This window comes from Tigriopus californicus, chromosome 10, assembly GCF_007210705.1.
Source record: "Tigriopus californicus strain San Diego chromosome 10, Tcal_SD_v2.1, whole genome shotgun sequence".
NCBI lineage: Eukaryota > Metazoa > Arthropoda > Copepoda > Harpacticoida > Harpacticidae > Tigriopus > Tigriopus californicus.
The window spans coordinates 8,859,976-8,879,284 of record NC_081449.1 but is presented as its reverse complement, the minus strand read 5'-3'; the positions used below and the strand labels follow the sequence as shown (position 1 = coordinate 8,879,284).

The window sequence follows — 19,309 nt, the reverse complement described above, 5'->3', positions numbered from 1 at the left end:
AACTACGTAAAGTCGAATTCTTCATTGGCGACGAGGACTAACTGGATGAGGAATGGAAAGGGCAAGACCCAATTCCGGCAATGACAGGAACCCTGCACAGGGCAGAGGCGCTCCGCAGCCCTCTACTTTCAATCACGTCGAATTCCATGACAACGACCGCCTTGAGTACCTGGACGCCTGGGCAGACACATTCGAGGCGTATTGTGAAACTTTCTACGGGCACGATGCCCCACCCACCCAAGAGGAGCTCATCGCCAATCAACAATGGCTACGGCTCCTTTGCTTGGCCCTCGCCCACCCAACTCAAAGGGCAATTCGCCGAAGGCTCTCCAACCTCAAGGCTCCAGAAGTCAGCTACACAGACGTCATAACCCACCTACGCGAGTACATTTCAGCACGGTTACCCAACTGATTGAGCATTTAGAGCAAGCCATTGAGGGGCTGGAACTACACGAGTTACTTGATGTTGTCTATCTTGATTTTGATAAAGTAGATCATGGCCTTTTGTTGAATAGACTTCATGACGTTGGGATCCAAGGCAAGGTTCTCAATTGGATAAGAAGTTTCATTCAGGATAGGAAGCAAATTGTTAAGGTCGAGGGATCCCTTAGTGACATACATGATATCAAGTCAGGTGTTCCCCAGGGCTCCATCTTAGGGCCCCTCTGTTTTATAACATTCGTTGCCCCGCATCAAAAGCTTAGTTTTACTGCCAATCTCTCTTCTTATGCTGACGATACAAAGTTAGTTTCTGTTAGGAATGGGCAAGATTCCACTTGCCTAGCAAAGGACTTAGATCGAATCTACTCTTGGGTAATTGAGAGTAATATGGCCCTAAACAGAATGAAATTCTGCTCATTGACCTTTGGGTCAACTTCTTTGCATACTCCACTTGTAGATAATGGAGGTAAAGATATTGACCAAAAATCTCATGCGCGTACTCTTCTACTATAGGGCCTCTAGTATCAACAATAGAATTCTTCAATCTCTGTAGGCGTGGAATTTTCACCGTATATGACGTCGTTTACACCTTTGACCGAGGGATAACGACCATACTAAAGGTTGAGATTTAACATTAGGAAAATGATTAGGACAAAGAAAGATAGAAATATAAACATTAATGTATATACGGTTTTGTTATCCAAGACAAGCTCTTACAAGCAATATATAACTTATGTTTTCTGAAAGGATATATCAGCCCAAGTTTAGTATGCTCAGAAAGAACTCCGAATATATATGCTCTCTACTTAATGTATAATAGCTGAGGCGTCTGTTGTATCCAAGGCGGCACAGTTCCACAGAGGTTGTTAGTTCGAATCTTGTCTTTGGAAGTCATCCTAAAAAGGGAGGAAATATGGTGCAGTGATTACAGAAGTTTTCTTTTATGTGAGAGGTCGCTGGGTTAATTCTCCTCCATGACCTTTCTCTTGGAGACTTCTGTTCCACAATGTAGTCAAAATTAAGAAGAAAATCGAAGGCTTTGACAATTGGAAGTTGTGGTGCTTGTTAAAAATCCTGATTTCTTTATGATTTTGTTTCGGTGATTGAAAGATATGCCCTGGTCGATTACACTGGCTTTTATTTCCTCAAATTGCCCTTAAAATGTCCATTGGTATTAAGGTTTAGGGAGTGCCAGATCTGCTTCTTTTAATCCAAATATCGTTGAAAAATGCCATGTCTATTGCCCGGTGCTTTTGGTGGTAGCTTTTGGTGGTAGCTTTTGGTGGTAGCACAATAAACAAGAAATTTTTCGGCAAAGATAAAATGGTCCTCTATATCTAAGTCAACTAGAAATGGGTAGAATTACGGCACCAGGTTTTGTATCGGTCTGAGACCAACGAGTGGTTGTAGCAAAGACTCACTCGCATTATTGGAGTCAGCAATCTCAACTTTACATTTGAAAGCAAGCAATAGTATATGAATGACAAAATGAAGTGTTCTTTCAAGCGACAAGAACTTACCTTGTTAGCAAGTCCTTGACCGGAAAGGACAACTTGTGTCCGGACATCACCTCCGGAAAGGTCAGGTTCCCAACACTGTTGGACACTAACCTTGCCAGCCCATTGGCGAGGGGCTCGGTTTCGCATAGGAAATGCGTCCATGCATTGTTTGCATATTGGGGCACGCACAGGTATCGTTTGAGGAACTTTGTGAAGGTGGCATCGGATTTGAGGGCGGATTGAGCGGAGTTTGGGAGCCAAAGGCGAAGACCGTAGAAGAAAATTGGAGTGATGTAGGTCCGGAAGAGTTGAAGAACTATTGGAAGGAGAAGATTCTTGATAGGAAGTCTATTGCAAATGTATCCGACCCTGGCCCTGGCTTTGACTGTTGATGATTTGAGATTATTGGTGAAGGAGAGTTGAGTTGAGAATGTGAAACTGACAAACTAAAATTATTGACGATTTCAATCGGACTATTGTTAATAAGGAAGGAGGTGGGAGGCAGACGACCTTTATGGAAAACCATGGCCTTCGTCTTGATGGTGTTGATTTGAGGGCCGTTCTCTTGGCAATAACCGTGGAGTGCATTGATGGCATTTTGCAATTCCACGGCTGAATTAGCCAAGAGAACCAGGTCGTCTGCATATCATTGCAAGATATTGTACCATAAAACGGTTAATGGTGGGGCCTTGGTGGGTGAGGGCTACGGGCAGGTCGGATACATAAAGATTGAAAAGAATTGGCGATAGTGGATCCCCCTGCGGAAGGCCAACGGAAGTGAAGTAGCAGGGGGATAGATCCTCACCAAAACGAATGGAGCATCTGAGTCCCGCATAGATGTTGGACAGCAGGACACGGATTGAACGCGGAACTCCCCATAGTTTGAGTTTGAGGAATAACCGCGTTCAGTCCACCCTGTCAAATGCTTTGAAGAAATCAACCAAGCATCCATACACTCTCCACTTGTTGCTGATGTTGGGATGCACAAATTCATAGAGGAGAGTAGCTGCCGTGGTGGTTGAGCGGCTTCTCTGGAAACTGAATTGGAACTAGGGAAGGAGATCCCTATCCTGGGCCAATCCGGAGAAGCAGGCAGCTAGTAGGGTGGACATCATCTTCAAGAAGGGGTTCTCCAGGGCGATGGTCCGATGGTTGTTTGAAATGTCCCTGGGCCCCTTCTTATGGATGAAGATGATGGCTGACTCCATCCATGCTGGTGGAAAGAGGGAAGAATGGAGGGCGAGGCTGAAAAGATCTTGGAGGAGTGGCTGGGTTTGGGTCTGGAGAAGTGAAAGTTGGAAAGGAGAGACCCCAGATGTTGAGGGGGCTTTACTCTTCTTGAAAGCCACGTCCATCTCGGGTTCCGTGAAGGGCTGCAAAAGGGGATGGTGTTCTTCTGGGCAGCCCTGGACCTCCTCAACTACTGTTTCCAATGTTGATGCAAACAGTTCTTGACAGTGGAGGAGGAATTTACTCATGGGAATCTCCAAGTTGGTGGCGGGCTTTTTGGCACGTTTGTACAAGCCCGCCATTAGGGGACGAGGCAGATGAAGAGAGCAGGTTTTCCACTTCCAACCTATGGAACCCAGGGCTGACGTGGTGCTCCTCAGAGACTTGTGATATGCAATTCTTGATATCGCATATTGCTCCCAAGTCTGCAGTGTTTGGCTCGTTTTGGCACTACGCAGTTTTTGGAGCATTTGACCCCTTAGCTCTCGATGGTGGGTGCTGAACCCTGGGGTGTTGAGTCCTCCTCTCCTCCTTTACGCTCAGGAGGACTCTTTAAATGCTTGTGAAATGCCTTGGGCCACTGCAGCTGGATTGCTCACAACCCCAGTATTGATAGATAGCTCCAGGGCCTCAAGTTGAGCGGTGCACTTCTGCACATTGACCACACACCTCCCATTTCGAGTCACGTCCAGACGATGGAAACTTCTGGGCATCTTGAAGGTGACTGAAATTGAGAGGTGATCAGAAACGGCCAATGGATAGACGAAACTGGCCGAAGATGGAATATTTTCTGATATGAAATGTGGTCAAGTACAGAGGCGTCCAGGGAATAGGTGTGTGTTGGGACGCCCGTGTCAGAGCGCAGAGTAATTCTCCATTGGCTCAGGATCTGGGCGAGCTTGGAGAATTCACGAGTCAGGACGGAAGGGAAGGGATGATTGGGAAGAGGAAGAGTGTTGGAGGGCTAGAAGCTCACGTCTTGTAAAAGACGTGGGCCGGGGAATATCCGGGGAAGTCCAATCGAGATAGGTATTGTGTGTAAGGCTGGTTGGTATTCCATTTAAAAACTGTAGAATACTTGCACAGGATATGTTGCTCCTTCTCTAGTCCCGTTCAGGGGGGTCGCCATGGCAATGGCCATGTAACAAGTCTGGTTGGATGGGATTTTTGTTTCTCTCTTACTCGGGCAAATAAACCTGTTCCTCAAACACTCAGTCAGTGGCACAGTCAGTAGATGCAGTGACGGCCATTGTCGAAGTTTTCATTCCCTTCCTGGATTCCTGGATTTTATCATGTCGAAACCAACATAGGCTGATTTGGAGCTCGGGATGGCCGTGAAGGATCAGGAGATTGAAAGGTTGAAGACAGAGCTTGCCACTCAGGAGATGTCCACAGGTCCCAGTTGACCGGACATAGATCTAGCAAGGTTGTTCATTGAAGCTATTTGTGAGCAATGCCTGGAAATGCAGGAGTTTATGGCCCAGGTCCTGAAGGTGACCCGTCGTCCCTTGGACACAGCATTCCTCACAGACCCTCATAACTCAGGATCGCCATCATTTCCCAATAATACAGTGCCTCGGAATGTGGCAAAAAGGACAGACGTGCCCTAAAGAGCCCCATGGGCATGAAGCTAGAATATTTTCGGGATTGGAAGATGCAGTTTGAAGATTTTTCGGCAGCAACTTGTACGGATTTTGAGTGTGATTTGGCAGCTTGGCATGCCATTTTAAGATTCTCTCTGAATGAGGAATGGACGAAGATGTCGATGGAAGGAACAATCGAAATCCCAAGGGATGCAGACCTTCCAACGATTATAGATGCATTGGAGGCCTATCTTCAAAGGTAGAGGCATGTTCTCTTAGACCGAAGGGAGTTCATCCACTGTGAGCAAGAGTCGGGGGAAAACGTCGACTCTTATTGCACGGCTTTGAGGGTATTGGATCCCAGTTGTGGGTGCAACCATTTGTGCGGCAAGGCATTGGAGCATTGTGAGGAGCGTCTCAGAGATCAGGTGATTGCCAGCCTCCGTGATTCCTCAATGAGGTAAGATGTATTGAAACGCCTCTGGACCAGCTCGCCATGAGCAAGGTCTTGGAGGTTTGCCGGGGTCATGAGTCAAGTCTCCTTGCAGACACTGGACTTTCCAAGACAAAGATCAAGGTCTTTGAGGTCTGCCGGGGTCATGAGGCAAGTCTCCTTGCAGACACTGGANTGGACTTTCCAAGACAAAGATCAAGGTCTTTGAGGTCTGCCGGGGTCATGAGGCAAGTCTCCTTGCAGACACTGGACTTTCCAAGACAAAGATCAATGCTATGAGCTGTTCAACTTATCGCAAGGGGACGGGTTAAAAAAAAATCCTGAAAAGACACGCAATGAATACAAGGTCAAGAAGGGCGAGCCTAAAACTTGTCCAAACTGTGGATATGAGCATGTCAGTGGCAAGTTTGGTACCAAGAATTTCACCTACCATTCTTGCGGTTCAAGAGGTCAATACCAAGCGATGTGTAAGAAGGCCCCTGAGTGTTCCAAAGGCAAAACAGTATCTTTGTACGTCGCATTAATTGAGCCAAGGGTCTGCTCCCCTTGACATGACCCATGGTAGGTGCTTTGCAAAAAGTGTTTGGTGTCTGTCTGATACGGGTGCTGGTTGTGATACAATGTCAATGCAATGCACGTCTTCTCAGCCGCTGGGGTTGTAAGGCATTAGGGTTGATTCCACCGGGGTGGCCGACATCAATTTCATTCTTGTCCTTGGAGGGCTCATCCAAGGCTGAGTCCTCAGAATTGGTGACAAAAAAAAAATGACAACCACTGCCAATTTGTCAAAGAAGGAGACGCTGATTCAAGAATTTCAAGACGTCTTCAATGAGGATGGGCCTCTTCGGGCAATGAAAGGGCCGCCAATGAAGATTGAACTTGTTCCGGAGGCGGTTCCTGTTAGGTGGTACAAGGCCTACAAGGTTCCATTCCATCAGCAAGAGAAACTTCCATCTCAGCTTGAGTCTATGGAAATGAAGAGCATTATTGAAGATGTTCCCCCCAACGAAACCCCAGAGTGGTCTCACCCTATGGTAGTGGTACCCAAAAAGAACTCGGACGAGCCTAGGATCACAGTTGATTTTACGTCGTTGAATCGATACGTCAAGCGCCCTGGTTATCAGACCAAGATTCCACGGGAGGAAGTCGTGTCCATTCCTCCTGGAATGAGTTTTCACCACCTTGGACGCCAGACACGGCTATTGGCAGGTCTCCTTAAGTGATGAAAGCAAGGCCTTGACCACCTTTGTGACACTGTGGGGGAGCAAGCGCTTCTTACGCAACGCCATAGGCCTTATTTCGGCGGGTGACGAGCATAACCGCCGGGGAGATGACGCTTTGAAAGGCCTGGCAAACGTCAAGAAGATTGCAGAAGAGGTGGCTATCTACGATTGGATTTTTATCTTTATTAGACAATGAAAAGTGTATTATAAATAGCTCAGAAATTTAAGACGAGAGTAAAATTTTCAAGCGCTTCCAGTTTTAAGCGCCATTTATGAGAGCCTTCAAATTGAAAAGATCTGCCTTTTCAAGTGCCTCCAAGGATGGATTCAGGCATAGATTTCTAGACACTGTAGGTCGGACGACCAACCACTCGGTTAGAAAAACAGTACAATGGATGGTCTCCAGGGAATTGATCACAAACCGGTTTATTTTTGATTCAGGGAAGGTGCCAAGGACGATCTGAATTCGGGTGGGCTCACGAGGTTGACTCGAATTGAAAACGAGGAAAAGGCTAGTATATAGTTTGCTCTAGGTTTGATCTGATGGTTCATCTAAGCAGGGCGACCGTCAGATTACGGCGGACTCCATGATCCAAGCTGGATTAAGGGATACGGTCGTCTCCTCTCCTCTCGTCTCATCACGGTGGTTAAAAAACCTTCTCAAGTATTGAAAGAAATGCGCATATCCACATCTTAACAATCTTCTTCCTTGCAAAAACCATAAGAAGTAATTTAAACGTGATTGATTTATTGAATTCTGGCTCAAATTTGGCGCTCATATGGCTAATAGTTAACAAGATTTGCTTGGATTTGTTGGAATTCAAAAAGGCTTTTGAACCACTGTGGCAGTCGTCTCACTGATGAGACGAGAGGGGTAAGCTGATCATCGAAAATCCAGCTCTAGGGTAGCCTGGAAATTGCTCATCTCGGACCTAGCCCGAAATTTGTACCCTACCAACCCGGCTCGGCCCCAAAGCTGAAGCTTTTTTGCAAGCCCAACCAGTTATCCGAAAACTCCAGCCAGCTCAACCCACAATGAGCCACCAACCTCTTAGCCTTCCCTAGACCCTAAATGCCTGGGCGAATTACATGGCTATTTAATAGATATTCACCCAGGTTGATAACGAAGGATTTGGAATCAGCAATTTCAAGGCAAACACTCTTCCATTGAGCTCACAAACCGAACCAAGTAGCTCACAATCATAACCTGTGGAATGAACTGACTTAAAGCATGAGGGCCCCAAGGTATAAGATCCATTTATTGAAGAAAGTAAACATAAGAACAATATTTTGAATTCAACTTTAGGGTGTAAGCAGGTGATGAGCCAATCAAATGAGGGATGTGCAAATATTTCTTGAGGACAGACCCTTAAAATATATTATTATAAAAAAACATGGAATGCAGGACTAAACTCATCCATCAATCAAAAAATCAATTGCGAGTGAAACGTCGGACTGATCCATTTCCACGGTAGGTGGAGGAGCTCATGATCATTTTCGTCTACTCTTGGTCCTCGAGATTGTGTTTGACGTTGGTAAAATCAAATTCCTCGCCCGTAGCTCGTTTGAAAATATCCAAGACATCGACACAAGTGGTTTGAAAATGTGACGTGGCGTCATATGACTTGGAGATGAACAATTGGTTGTCGGTGCCATCGTTTTGCGGTTCATACACATCACTCAGTTGTATGAACTTCTGCTTGATGGGGCCTAACAAGTTCAGGCCTGGTTGGATCTCCTGCTCAGGATTATCAGTTTCCACATTTGTTGAAATCATAGCAATGAACCAGCCTTTGCTGGCTACTTGATGGGTGTACGATACCATGGTAACATAGATATCGGACTGCCGGTTGACTTGCTTTTGCGGAATAATGATCTGAGTGGACAGGGCATCCTTAGTGTTGGGCAAAGGATGATCCAACAAGCAAATGCAACGAATCACTTGGCCCACCTTACGTACTTGGGTGGGGGCGTAAGAAGGATCGCAAAAAACTTGCTTACATTTGGCTATTTGATCGCCAGACCGGACCCCTACCACCTTGCCGCCCTCCATGACGATCTCATCGATGGGCTTGTCCAACATGTACGTGCCTCCATAGATGGCACTCAACCTGGCAAAGCCCTGCGGCAATTCACCCAACCCGTACAGGGGATATAGGTAAGGGGACTTTCCGTACCTGGCCAAAGAGTCGCTATAGAGCTTGATCCGGTCGAGGGCTTCCTGGCAAGGCTTTTGACGGTAATCATCGTCACGGTAGAGAGCCAAAGCATGACCAACAAAATCGGCCGTATTCGGGTCAAGACCAAACTTCTTGTAAACCTCATCCATAGTGCATTTCTGTGGGTCCACATCCTTCCATGTTTTTGGATCTTTAGGATCAAAGTCTTGAACAAACACGAGGAAGTTCTTGAATCTTCGCTTCTCAAAGAGCCCCATGAGGTCCGAAGAGAGGGCTTCGCGCTCATCGGCGGGGACCTTGCAGATTTTTCCCGATTTCCCCATAACATAACTCCCTTCAATGGACTTGAACTCCAAGTAACGGGTGACCCCCGTGTGAATGAGCAGCTTTACCAGTTGACCGTTGGCCATGATAAACTTGGGAATGAGATCCACATTCCAATCGCGGCCTCGACCAAACGTGTCATCCGGAGTAGGCACGCCGAACTTGGTGAACAACTCCTCGAGTGGGGTGAGCGAGGCCGACTCGCCCCCGTAGTACTTGTTTCGATCCATGTGCAGAACCTTCTTGCCGGACACGGAGAGCATGCCGCTCATGATGCACTCGGTCAGGCCAGTGCCCAACACGATACAATCATAGTCTTCATCCATGACGGAAGCAACGGGAGCAACGGCGAGTAGACTAAGGCGATGGTCGTCGATCCAATCAGATCAAGCCACTCACTGCTCAAGCACACGTGCGGCTCTTTTCAAACCAAGTCGATCTGTGGGGATAAAAACAAAGGCCACGTCAGAATCGGCCAGCTGCAAGTGGATTCAAGCGGAATCACGCGAAGGAAGCCAATCTACTGGCCCTTGAAACTCGCTGCCATGAGGGTTGTTGCCGAGTGAGAGGGGAGAGCCGCACTCAAATCCCACGAATTCAATCCCAGATTGATCCCAAGCCTCGATCACTCACTTCGAATGGGCCTTTCTGGCATACTACTTACCCTTTCCTGAGTCGATGGACGACCTCTTCGGGGCCAGCAAGACGGGAGAAGGTGGCGGAGGTGGCGGAGGTGGCGGAGATGGAGGATGAGCAGAACGAGCAGGATGGTTTCAATTGAACCGTACCTCACACAGAATGCGGTCGTCTCCAAGAGAGGAATGACGGTCGAGCTACCGGCGGCTGCTGGATTGAACAATTTGGCACGGACTGACTGGAACCACACTCCCAGGCAGGCACCTAGCCTCCAGCACCCTTATACACGTACCTACAGACCGTACAGACGTTCACGCCAAAGCTGGCTGCCTTACCGGCTGGGCTACTCCCCGGCTGGCTGGGTGGCAGGGTGAGTGGCTCGCTCGCTCGCTCGAAACTCCCTCCCTCCTTCATCTTTCCCTCCTTGAGACCAACAGCCACAGCCCACAGGAGCACTCATGCACTTAGAGCGTCTCTGCCTGTCTGCCCTCCTTGCTTGCTCCCCGTGATTCCTTCCACCTTCCTCCTGGGAATGCTACTCCTACTCCTACTCCTACTGCTGCTGCTGCTACTACTACTACTACTACTACTAGTATTGCTGCTAATTCGACTACTACCACAAATGGACTGGCTTAAGGGGGATAGAGGTCTGACCATAGAGGAAGCAAAACTTAGAGAGTGCGATGCGAGCTAGCCAGGTGGACTCAATTTCAGAGCGAATGGGTGGCAGCTGAACGGCTGATAGGGCATGGTTTCTGATTGTAGAGGCTTTCAATCGGCTGGAGGTGCGCTGTTCTAGTTCCCGATTCAGTTGAAATATAAAACCATAACGAACTCGATTTTTACTCTTCTATGTTTCTTCTTCTATGCTTTAACAACCTAGACACCGGCCCTTGGACTAATTCAAGTCTGCCTGATGCCCAAAGCCAACTCTGCCCTGGTTCGACGTCGTATTGAACCAACACGCCTCTTCATAAGCTTTGTCACGGCCTGCCCCGCTTGAGCCAAATTCCTTGGGATGTAGAGGCCGATGACGATCCCAGATTCAGTAACTAGTGACAGCTGACGATTCATCGGCTAATGAAGGTGACCAAGATGGTTAGCTCTGTGGGCAGGGAGGCTATGTTACTCAAGTACAAATAGTACATGAGATAAATTTCAAAGCTGCTTACTTACCGGCGCGGGCTTGCGAACTGCTCTCAAAAGCAGATTTATCTATTCTAAATACTCAAGCATATCCAGAATACCAATATTGGCCGCCCTTGTCTCCCTGCTACGTTTGTTTAGGCACGGCCTTCTATAAATATGGACTGCGAACAAGCTTCCCAGCAAATTGGCCTGCTCTTGTCATAGCCACTCTGAGCCACTTTTCGAATTAAAGTAATAAAATATGAAACGTAGATGTCTTCAATTAACGGTAGGTCAATTTTTTATCATTTACATGGAAAGTCCACCGTTTCAAAGTTATGTTGTCAAAAGCTTGTGCAGCTGACCAACAGCAGGCCGAAAATTCAAATTTTATTTAGTTTTTTTTTATTTAGTAAATTTTATTTACTACATAACTTTGAATGTGTCTCCTGAGTTCCCTAAGCATAGGTTTAGGCTCAAACTTGGCTGAGTTCATCTATTTAACAAGATCTTATGGTCGTATCAAGTGCTTATTTGGAATAAGATGAGCGGTTTAGGAGATAGGATCTTTTTGCTTCCGTTTGAAGTCCATATCTCTAGAAGTCCGTGGTTTAGGCAACTTGAATTGACTCATTGCAGGGGTCGGAAACATAGTTTTTTTTAAAGTAAAATTATAGTTTGGACAAGTTTTTACGGTTTAAAACTTATTTTCATATTTTGTAACTTAATTTCGCTGATTTTTATAACTTAACAAACTGTTTTGACTAAAACTGTAAATCTTTTTTTCCCTTCCCCTTGTAATTAATTATGATGGGCTGGGGCCAGTCTTACTTGAAAGAAATGTGTTCACTCACTTTCAAACTGTTAATTCTAGACCCTAGCATCCCGTCCATATTCCGGCAGTTCATGTTCTGATCTAGAGTATCAGTTTCAGGTATTCTAAAACTGCAATCCTTGATCATACTGGATTGAAGGCGTAAGGCACAGATATCTGCAGATATCAATTTTTTTTTCAAATCTTTGTTAAATCGACGGAGCTTTTTGCTGGGTTGAGCAGAGCTTTGCCCACTCAGACAGTACGCAAGGAGCATAATCAGTTCCATTGATTTAATGATTTGAAACTTGAAATGCAGAGATTGGACTTGCGAGTAAGTAATTAAAAATATTTTGAACCAGATTTATACCATGGTGTCTCTGTAGTGATTCTTAATCATGATATCCATGATAGAGATCCGTGATAGTATTGCTAAGTTTGTTACGAAGTCAGATGGCAGCTCTCTTGCTCAGCCTGTCATCTGATTTTGGGTGCCCCAATTGAGGAGTATTCCCGTTTAAACATCAATTATTACCTCATCCTCCGGAATGACCGCACGTTCGCCCATTTAAGCTGTTGAAGTAGGAACTCATGCTGTAATTTAAATGCCGCAAAGAAGCTTGGACTTGGTAAGCCTTGGATCAAACCAGGATTCGCAAATTGGAAAGCGGATTCTCTACCAATACGGTACCCAGTAAGCCTTGCTAACAAATGTAATAAACTCGTTTCGGCCCAAACTTGTCTGAGCAGCTGCAACCCGGCAAAACGGCCCATTTCGCTTTTTTTTACTGTCGGTGGTATGAAAAGAATGGAAATAACTAAACCTCCAAGTTTATTCCTCACTAAACCGTGGATTTTTGAAGTCCAAATAATCTCTCCTTTCTCTTGAAAGAGCACCCTTGTCTCTTCACTGAAAGTACTTAAAACTCTGCAAAGTTGTTTTAACGCTTAACATACTAAGGGAATTTGCCCATAGACCTAATACTCAGCTTCGTCAATAGGGATTGGAAAGATAGTTTTAAAGGTCAATCTGAACCTAGACTCAATTTTTTTCTCAANGGACCTTTTTGGAAAGCAAAACATTCTCACCAAGATAGTGCCCATCAGTGTTTTTTCAAATTTAATCCCTCAGTTTTTCTATGTTCATTATACTAATCGTCTTGACTTTTGACCGTGCATAACATAAATATTGAATTAAAGACCCATTGAGAAATGATACAATCACTTGCAAGTTCGTCTGATTAGAAATCTGAATCAAAAAATTTGTCAAACCGTTTTGATCGGGTAGTTTCACGTGTAGACGGCTCAGAGATGAACTGTTTGTCAAATACCAAACATTTCCGAAATTGTTAGGCAAACTTTGTGACAGAATGTTTCTCGTGTAGACGCACCATTACTTTAATGAAGTGGAGCCACTTGTCAAACCTAGCGCGTCTCTGACCATGGTATCTAGGCTGCTGTGCACGTGTAGTGTTCGTAGTGTTTGCGTGTGGGTGAATGAATGGGAATTGCCATTCATTCACTCAATTAGGTTTGGTTTTCACGGGTATTTGGTAAGATGTAATTATTTAAAAACCTAGTAAGTTTATTGCTCATTTATGTTTAGCTTTAGCAGGTTTTCTCTGATTTGTAGTGTAGTATTTCTAGTCCCAAATCGTTATGTGTAGTTCCTTAGTTTGATGGTATTGGACCCTGACGGTTAGAATTTATTGTTCATTGGTGTATTGATTTCATTTTGTGTTATATCAGTTTGTTGAGTTTCTTTCTATGTTTTTGTCTTGTTTTCCTTGCTTACGTACATATGTTCTTGATTCCTTGCTTTTCTGTCCCTTACTTCTTGTTCGTTATCTCCATCTTAGATTTGTATGTTTAGTTTGAGGTGAAGTAGTTCATTCCTATTTTGCTCCGTTGGCCGGTGTCTCAGGACAAGATTGCATAGCCTTTTAAATCTTTTCTTTTTCTTTGTCTCTTGATTTTGCTGCTCCTAGATACATAGTTCCTCCTGCATTCATGATGGAAGCTATATTTTGAAAAGTCAGCAAAGAGGCTAGACAATGTTTGGACTTGGTTTTAGCAAGGAAGGATCCTTCCGTAGTCAATAAGCCGTGTATTATAGAGGCATTAGTTGCTTGGGTCAATGAAACGAGGGTGCTGCTTGAAGAACAGGCTCACCCAGTAGTTGANTGAAGAGACCAGGAACTGTCTTGAGCTGGTTTTGGATCTCCATTAATAAGCCTTTCATTATGGAAGCCTCAATAGCTTGGGTTGGTCACACCCAGCCACTTCTTGACTGTGGGATGAACCAGTCAAGTGTAGGCAAAAAGAACACAGGCACTGACACTCTTGATGTGATAGAAACGCCCCTGCAGTCAAAGCGATCATATAGGTCATAGAGAGCATAGTTGTAAATGCTATTGAAATTTGCAATGTCCATAAACAACAGAGATGCAAAAAGGCTGGGAAAGGGTGCAAATTGGCTCACTCAGAATGGTGTCCCAAACTGAGAGAGTTTGGTCTTCTCAAGTTCAATGAGAAGGGATGTTCCACACAGGGGTGTAGCCATTTCCACTTGTTTATGTGCATGAAATCATTGAGGCACAAGTTATGCCTCAATTTCAAATGCATGGAGGCTCATCTCAGGGGCACAAGGAGAAATAGACAGCAGTTGTCTCAACCTCATTGTCAAGTCTCTCAACAGACATAGCTCACCCCTTTCCATTTCCCTTCCCTCTTTCCCTCCCATTGTTCCCTTCCCTCCCCTCCCACCTCACCCTCAATTCCTGAAACCTCTCTTCTGCCCAAACTTTGTAGTCCTAATCCACTCTCTGGTCATCATGAGACCAACGATTTTTTTGCGGCCAGAGTTCCTTCTCCCCCTCTTTTAACCTCGCCTCAAAGGTTCTCTCATCCTCCACCTCAGATGAAATTTGTCCAAAAGCAGGATTTTCTAAGGTTAGAAGGCCTAGTCAAAGATTTGATAGCTCTAGGCCATAGAAGGACAATCAGCCCGTAAGAGGGCTTAGCCTGAATATACCTTGTCTTATTTACAAAAAAGGTAGTACAAAGATCAAGGTTCTTAAGGAACTAGCTTTAGATAGGCAGGTTTTTTTCATTTCCCTGAACGGAGCTAGCCATGGTTGGTTTAAATTTAGACCGATGTGATAGAGAATGCCCTGACAAGCCCATTTTCCCGCATGGGGGTATATGTCTATATGTTAGAAATGACTTGCACATAAGTTATGTAAAAATGTCTTATGGAGAAGTAGAGGCCTTGGTTTGTCATCTCCAAGGTCTTGATCTATCCATTGTGACGATATATAGGCCCCCCTTTTGTTCAGTAGGCTTGTTTTTGTCAACTCTCAAATTAGCTGGAAATGAGTTGGACCAATCAGTTTGCTCAAAGGTTTTCTTGTAAGGGACTTCAATTTTCCTGCTAGCATTGAAGAGGTATCAGTCATTTGAAATGCTGGAGGAGTTTGCGATCTTGCGCAATCTCTCCCAGCATGTTGGTGTAGCCACTAGAGAGAATAGTGTTCTCGACTTGTTTTTTTCCAATGACCCTGATCTGATCCAGCATGTCCATGTGACACCTAGCAATCTGTCCTATCTTTATGTTTTTGAGATAGGGTCGACCATTACTCAAAAGCTGGCGTGCTCTAGAGTGAGACCAGCCTAAAAGGTCAGTCTGGCTAAGTTTATGTTCAAAGCTGAACATTGGCTGTTGATTACAGAAAAGCTTAGGGGAGCTTGATCTTATTTCAATGCTGAAAAAGGCATCGTCCATAGATGTGGCCTTGGACAAACTGATTCTTGTTTTTGAGGACGTCTGTTCTACTCTAGCAATCTCTGAATGTGTTCCATATTCTTGTTCAGGTTCCCAGTATTTTTGATTAGGATCCCTCAAATAGCCTTGCTTTCGATAAACATGGAAGCTTTGTTGTAAGGAATTTTTGAAGAGACCAGGAACTGTCTTGAGCTGGTTTTGGATCTCCATTAATAAGCCTTTCATTATGGAAGCCTCAATAGCTTGGGTTGGTCACACCCAGCCACTTCTTGTCTGTGGGATGAACCAGTCAAGTGTAGGCAAAAAGAACACAGGCACTGACACTCTTGATGTGATAGAAACGCCCCTTCAGTCAAAGAGATCATATAGGTCATAGAGAGCATAGTCGTAAATGCTATTGAAATTTGCAATGTCCATTAACAACAGAGATGCAAAAAGGCTCGGAAAGGGTGCAAATTGGCTCACTCAGAATGGTGTCCCAAACTGAGAGAGTTTGGTCTTCTCAAGTTCAATGAGAAGGGATGTTCCACACAGGGGTGTAGCCATTTCCACTTGTTTATGTGCATGAAATCATTGAGGCACAAGTTATGCCTCAATTTCAAATGCATGGAGGCTCATCTCAGGGGCACAAGGAGTAATAGACAGCAGTTGTCTCAACCTCATTGTCAAGTCTCTCAACAGACATAGCTCACCCCTTTCCATTTCCCTTCCCTCTTTCCCTCCCATTGTTCCCTTCCCTCCCCTCCCACCTCACCCTCAATTCCTGAAACCTCTCTTCTGCCCAAACTTTGTAGTCCTAATCCACTCTCTGGTCATCATGAGACCAACGATTTTTTTTGCGGCCAGAGTTCCTTCTCCCCCTCTTTTAACCTCGCCTCAAAGGTTCTCTCATCCTCCACCTCAGATGAAATTTGTCCAAAAGCAGGATTTTCTAAGGTTAGAAGGCCTAGTCAAAGATTTGATAGCTCTAGGCTATAGAAGGACAATCAGCCCGTAAGAGGGCTTAGCCTGAATATACCTTGTCTTATTTACAAAAAAGGCAGTACAAAGATCAAGGTTCTTAAGTAACTAGCTTTAGATAGGCAGGTTTTTTTCATATCCCTGAACGGAGTTAGCCATGGTTGGTTTAAATTTAGACAGATGTGATAGAGAATGTCATCTCCAAGGTCTTGATCTATCCATTGTGACAATATATAGCCTCCCCTTTTGTTCAGTAAGCTTGTTTTTGTCAACTCTCAAATTAACTGGAAATGAGTTGGACCAATCAGTTTGCTCAAAGGTTTTCTTGTAAGGGACTTCAATTTTCCTGCTAGCATTGAAGAGGTATCAGTCATTTGAAAAGCTGGAGGAGTTTGCGATCTTGCGCAATCTCTCCCAGCATGTTGGTGTAGCCACTAGAGAGAATAGCGTTCTCGACTTGTTTTTTTCCAATGACCCTGACCTGATACAGTATGTCCATCTGACACCGAGTAATTTGTGAGATCATCATGTTCTTGAGATAGGGTCGACCATAACTCAAAACCCGGCGTGCTTTAGAGTAAAACCGGTCAAAAGCCGTTGATTATAGAAAGATTTGAAGAACTGGACCTGGTTTTAATTCTGGAACAGGAATCGTCCATAGATGCAGCCATTGATAAATTTGTTTCAGTTTTTAAGGAAGTTTGCTCTAGTTTCGCAATCTCTGAATGTGTTCCGAGAGTGTGGTACACGGACAAAAATTCCAAAATATAGGAAGACTTTGTTCAAAAAGAGTTGTAAACTGGCAAAAAGGCTGAAGACCGCTTCGAATCCAGTAATTGTGGGTAGTCTCCAAAAAAAGTTGGACGTTCGAGTTCAGAAGCAACAGCTCATTGCTCTGAAGATGAGTCTGTTGAGATTGACAAGGTCAGTCAAGTTAAGCGTTTAGATGATCTGGTAGTCACAGATCAAGATGCATTAGAGGCCATCAGGGACTTGAGGCTTTCGAGCTCTCCTGGTCCTGATGGCATGACACCTCAGTTTCTGATGAGATGCTCACTGGTTCTTGCTCCTGTTTTCTTGTACTTGATGCGTTGCATCTTGGATCAGGGCAAGTTTCCCTCTTCGCTAAAGTTATCTCCCCCTTTAAATATTGGAACAACGTGAGCTAAGTTGCTCCCCATTAGCTATAGGCTAATTTCTCTCACCTCAAATATTGCGAAGGATCATGAAGTTTAAACTTGTTGAACTTCTTGAAGTCAATGAAGGCCTTCCTCCTAGCCAGTGCGGGTTCCGAGCGCATTTTAGCACGGTTACCCAACTGATTGAGCATTTAGAGCAGGTCATTGAGGGACTGGAAAGGCAACCGTCAGTTGATGTCGTCTATCTTGATTTTGCCAAAGCCTTTGATAAAGTAGATCAAGGCCTCGAGAATCCAGACTAGTTTGAACACTGAAGTCCACTTCTCTTCTTTCTCGGGCTCCTTCATTGTTCAATTTGCTTCCCTCTAATATTCGTAGGGAATACGTAGGCCTTGTTGATTGGGTAGCATCTTTCAAGTCAGACTTTGACAATTTTTCGAGTAGCATTCCAGATCAACCCTACATTCAAGGACTAGCTCGATCTGCCAACCCAAATTCGTTGGTAGACCAAATATCATAAAAAGATTGAAAGGTAATAAATAGACAAATTATAAACTTTCATTTCAATAGTTCTGGGGATTACNAAGGCAGATGCATTCTGTTCATCTTGATAAAGTTACGTTTTCCCCACCCTAGTGTCTCTGTCCAGTGATGACGTCGTCCTTGTATCAGGGCAAGTTTTCCTCTTTTCTGAAGCTAGCTCTTGTTGTTCCAATTTTCAAAGGGGGAGATAAAACGTTCCCGGCAACTATAGGCCAATTTCTCTCACCTGGAATATTGCAAAAGTGCTCGAGAAGATCATAAAGTTCAAGCAGATTATTGAGGGACTAGAGAGCCATGAATCAGTTGACGTAGTTTATCTTGAGTTTGCCAAGGCCTTTGACAAGGTAGATCATGGCCTTTTAGTTAACAGGCTCCAAGACATGGGGATCCAAGGCAAGGTTCACAATTGGTTCAGAAGTTTCATTTATGGTTGGAAGCAATTGGTTGAGGTTGAGGTATCCCTAAGTGACATACATGATGTCAAGTTGGGTGTTCCTCACAGCTTCATTTTGGGTCATCTCCTTCTCATTATCTTTCTTGCTCAGCTTCAGAAGGTAGGTAGTAGTAATGTCAGTATCGCAAATCTATTCTTGGGTTGTTGCGAGTAACATGGCATTGAATGGAATGAAATTCCGCTCAATGACCTTTGGGTTGGTGCCATTAGACATTTCACTATTAGATGATGAAGGTGAGGGTATTCAGCAGGTCTCATCCATGAAGTGTTTAGGTGTAGTCCTCCAAGATAATGGAAAGTTTGGTGAGCAAATCCAGTTGAAAGTTGGTAAAGCTTTTCAAACATGTGGTTGGATATATCGCACGTTTAAGTCCAGAAAAAGCATCACGATGCTAACTCCGTACAAGTCGATTGTTCTTGAATATGCTTCACTCACTTGGGCTCCAATTAGTTCAACAGGTTTGGAAAAGGTCGAACAAATCCAAAAAGATGTTTCACTAGGAACATCACAGGAATGAGAGAGCTCTCGTATTGGGAGAGGCTAGAAAGGTTGGGATTGCACAGGATTCAGAGAAGGTACAAAAGGTATCATGATACTTTACGTTTTTAGAAGCATTCAGGAGCTTTGTCCCAACCCAGGCTTTAGGGTCAATTGTGGTGACCATAGAGGTTTAAAGTGCGGTTTCCATGCATTACCCCCGCCCCTAATCAAGTGCTTGAACATGAATATGGAATTCACTGAGCACTCTCACACCGGTAATGCATCTGGTTAGCAGGCAATGTATAGCTATTCAAAACCTCGTTAGAAGACGTTCAAACTTTGTTCAAGCATCCGGTCCATGACTGAAGTACTCCGTGCCTGTCCGTACCTAAGTCAGTGCTTCCATATCTTACGCGTTCCTTCAATTTTTTGGCAC

At 44.6% G+C, this 19,309-nt stretch overlaps 1 protein-coding gene and 1 long non-coding RNA gene across 2 annotated transcripts; both read right to left on the bottom strand.

Moving 5' to 3' along the window:
* Nucleotides 1–1,103: 1,103 nt before the first annotated feature.
* Nucleotides 1,104–4,294, bottom strand: LOC131888435 (uncharacterized). Its single transcript, XR_009374106.1, has 2 exons — nt 1,962–4,294; nt 1,104–1,337 (listed from the first exon to the last, which is right to left on the bottom strand). It is a non-coding gene; the product is annotated as an uncharacterized LOC131888435 (long non-coding RNA).
* A 3,373-nt stretch (nt 4,295–7,667) lies between these two features.
* Nucleotides 7,668–9,791, bottom strand: LOC131888338 (rab GDP dissociation inhibitor beta-like). The gene is made up of 2 exons (XM_059237177.1): nt 9,599–9,791; nt 7,668–9,373 (listed from the first exon to the last, which is right to left on the bottom strand). The coding sequence occupies exon 2, from the start codon at nt 9,258–9,260 to the stop codon at nt 7,932–7,934; it is 1,329 nt and encodes a 442-aa protein (XP_059093160.1). The 5' UTR covers nt 9,261–9,373; nt 9,599–9,791; the 3' UTR covers nt 7,668–7,931.
* Nucleotides 9,792–19,309: the final 9,518 nt, after the last annotated feature.